Raw genomic sequence first — 2,049 nt, 5'->3', positions numbered from 1 at the left:
GTACTTTGGGACATTTTGGGGGTACTTTGGGACATTTTGGGGGTATTTTGGGACATTTTGAGGGTACTTTGGGACATTTTGGGGGTACTTTGGGACATTTTGGGGGTATTTTGGGGCAGTTTGAGGGTACTTTGGGACATTTTGGGGGTATTTTGGGGCAGTTTGGGGGTATTTTGGGGCAGTCTGGGGACATTCTGGGTTGTGGCTGCTCAGGGGATGTTCTGGGGCACGTTTGGGATATTTTGTGGCACTTTTGGGATATCCTGGGGTACTTTGGGGTCCCGGGGTCCCTTGGCATGGCCGTGCTTGCCCCTTTTGGGGCTGTTTGGGGGTGTCTGGGGTGGGCTCAGAGCCCAGGGAAGGCTCCGGGATGGGCCCTGGTTGCCTCTCTGGGGCCGTGGCTCCTCAGGGGATATTTTGGGGCACATCTGGGATACTTTGGGGTATTTTGGGGTCGCTGGGCACCTTGGCATGGCCGTGCTTGCCCGTTTTGGGGCTGTTTGGGGGTGTCTGGGGTGGGCTCAGAGCCCAGGGAAGGCTCCAGGATGGGCCCTGGGTGCCTCTCTGAGGCCGTGGCTGCTCAGGGGATATTTGGGGGCCCATCTGGGGTATTTTGGGTTCCCTGGGTCCCTTGGCATGGCCGTATTTGCCCCTTTTGGGGCTGTCTGGGGGGATATCAGGGCTGGCTGAGGGGCTCTGGGTGGTTCTGCGGGACCGTGTTTCCTCTGGGGGATCTCAGGGGATACCCTGGGGCAAATTTGGGATACTCTGGGGTATTTTGGGGTCCCGGGGTCCCTTGGCATGGCCGTGCTTGCCCCTTTTGGGGCTGTTTGGGGGTGTCTGGGGTGGGCTCAGAGCCCAGGGAAGGCTCCAGGATGGACCCTGGTTGCTCAGGGGATATTTTGGGACACATTTGGGATGTTCTGGGGCAAATTTGGGACACTTTGGGGGTACTTTGGGGTCCCTGGGTCCCTTGGCATGGCCGTGCTTGCCCCTTTTGGGGCTGTTTGGGGGGATATCCGGGCTGGCTGAGGGGCTCTGGGTGGTTCTGCGGGACCGTGTTTTCCCTGGGGGATCTCAGGGGACATTTTGGGACACATTTGGGGTACTTTGGGGGTATTTTGGGGTCCCAGGTACCTTGGCATGGCCGTGCTTGCCTCTTTTAGGGCTGTTTGGGGATGTCTGGGGTGGGCTCAGAGCCCAGGGAAGGCTCCGGGATGGGCCCTGGTTGCTCAGGGGATATTTTGGGGCACATTTGGGACATTTTGGGGCACTTTTGGGATATCCTGGGGTATTTTGGGGTCCCTGGGTCCCTTGGCATGGCCGTGCTTGCCCCTTTTGGGGCTGTCTGGGGGGATATCAGGGCTGGCTGAGGGGCTCTGGGTGGTTCTGTGGGACCGTGTTTTCCCTGGGGGATCTCAGGGGATATCCTGGGGCACATTTGGGATACTTTAGGGTATTTTGGGGTCCCTGGGTACCTTGGCATGGCCGTGCTTGCCCGTTTTGGGGCTGTTTGGGGGGATATCAGGGCTGGCTGAGGGGCTCCAGGATGGGCTCTCTGTGTCTCTGTAGGGCCGGGGTTGCCTCTCTGGGGCTGTGGCTGCTCAGGGGATATTTTGGGGCAAATTTGGGATACTTTGGGGTATTTTAGGATCCCGGGGTACCTTGGCATGGCCGTGCTTGCCCGTTTTGGAGGTGCTCATCTCCACGATCTTGCAGGGGCGGCCCTTGAGGACGACGAAGCCGTTCTTGCGCAGGGCCGAGCACTGCATGGGGAACGTGGCCGAGGCCCCCGCGTCCCCCGTCTCGAAGTCCAGGTCGTCGGCCATCGCCTCTCTGGGGGGGGGAACCCAAAAAAAAGGGGGGTCAGGGGGTCAGGAACCCCCAAATCACGAGTTTTGGGATTGGGGGGCACCCCTGGGGATGCAGGACCCCAAAAAGGGGTCACGGGGAACGTGGCCGAGGCCCCCCCGTGTCCCACGTCTGGAAGTTCAGGTCGTCGGCCATCGCCTCTCTGGGGGGGGGAACCCAAAAAAAAGGGGGGTCAGG

The 2,049-nt window shown here is 60.2% G+C and overlaps 1 protein-coding gene across 1 annotated transcript in view; it reads right to left on the bottom strand.

Annotated features, from left to right (window-relative positions):
• EIF5A (eukaryotic translation initiation factor 5A) overlaps window positions 1-1,866 on the bottom strand; it is a gene marked incomplete at its 3' end in the record, with an annotated part of 6,213 nt that extends 4,347 nt beyond the window's left edge. Inside the window, exon 1 of the mRNA XM_017840018.1 lies at window positions 1,637-1,866. Within this exon, the coding sequence (XP_017695507.1) occupies window positions 1,637-1,829 (193 nt within the window). The remainder of the gene's footprint in view (window positions 1-1,636) is intronic.
• Window positions 1,867-2,049: the final 183 nt, after the last annotated feature.

Source organism: Lepidothrix coronata, unplaced genomic scaffold (genome assembly GCF_001604755.1).
Source record: "Lepidothrix coronata isolate B3197 unplaced genomic scaffold, Lepidothrix_coronata-1.0 Scaffold672, whole genome shotgun sequence".
NCBI classification, from domain to species: domain Eukaryota; kingdom Metazoa; phylum Chordata; class Aves; order Passeriformes; family Pipridae; genus Lepidothrix; species Lepidothrix coronata.
This window is presented reverse-complemented; position numbering and strand designations above follow the sequence as displayed.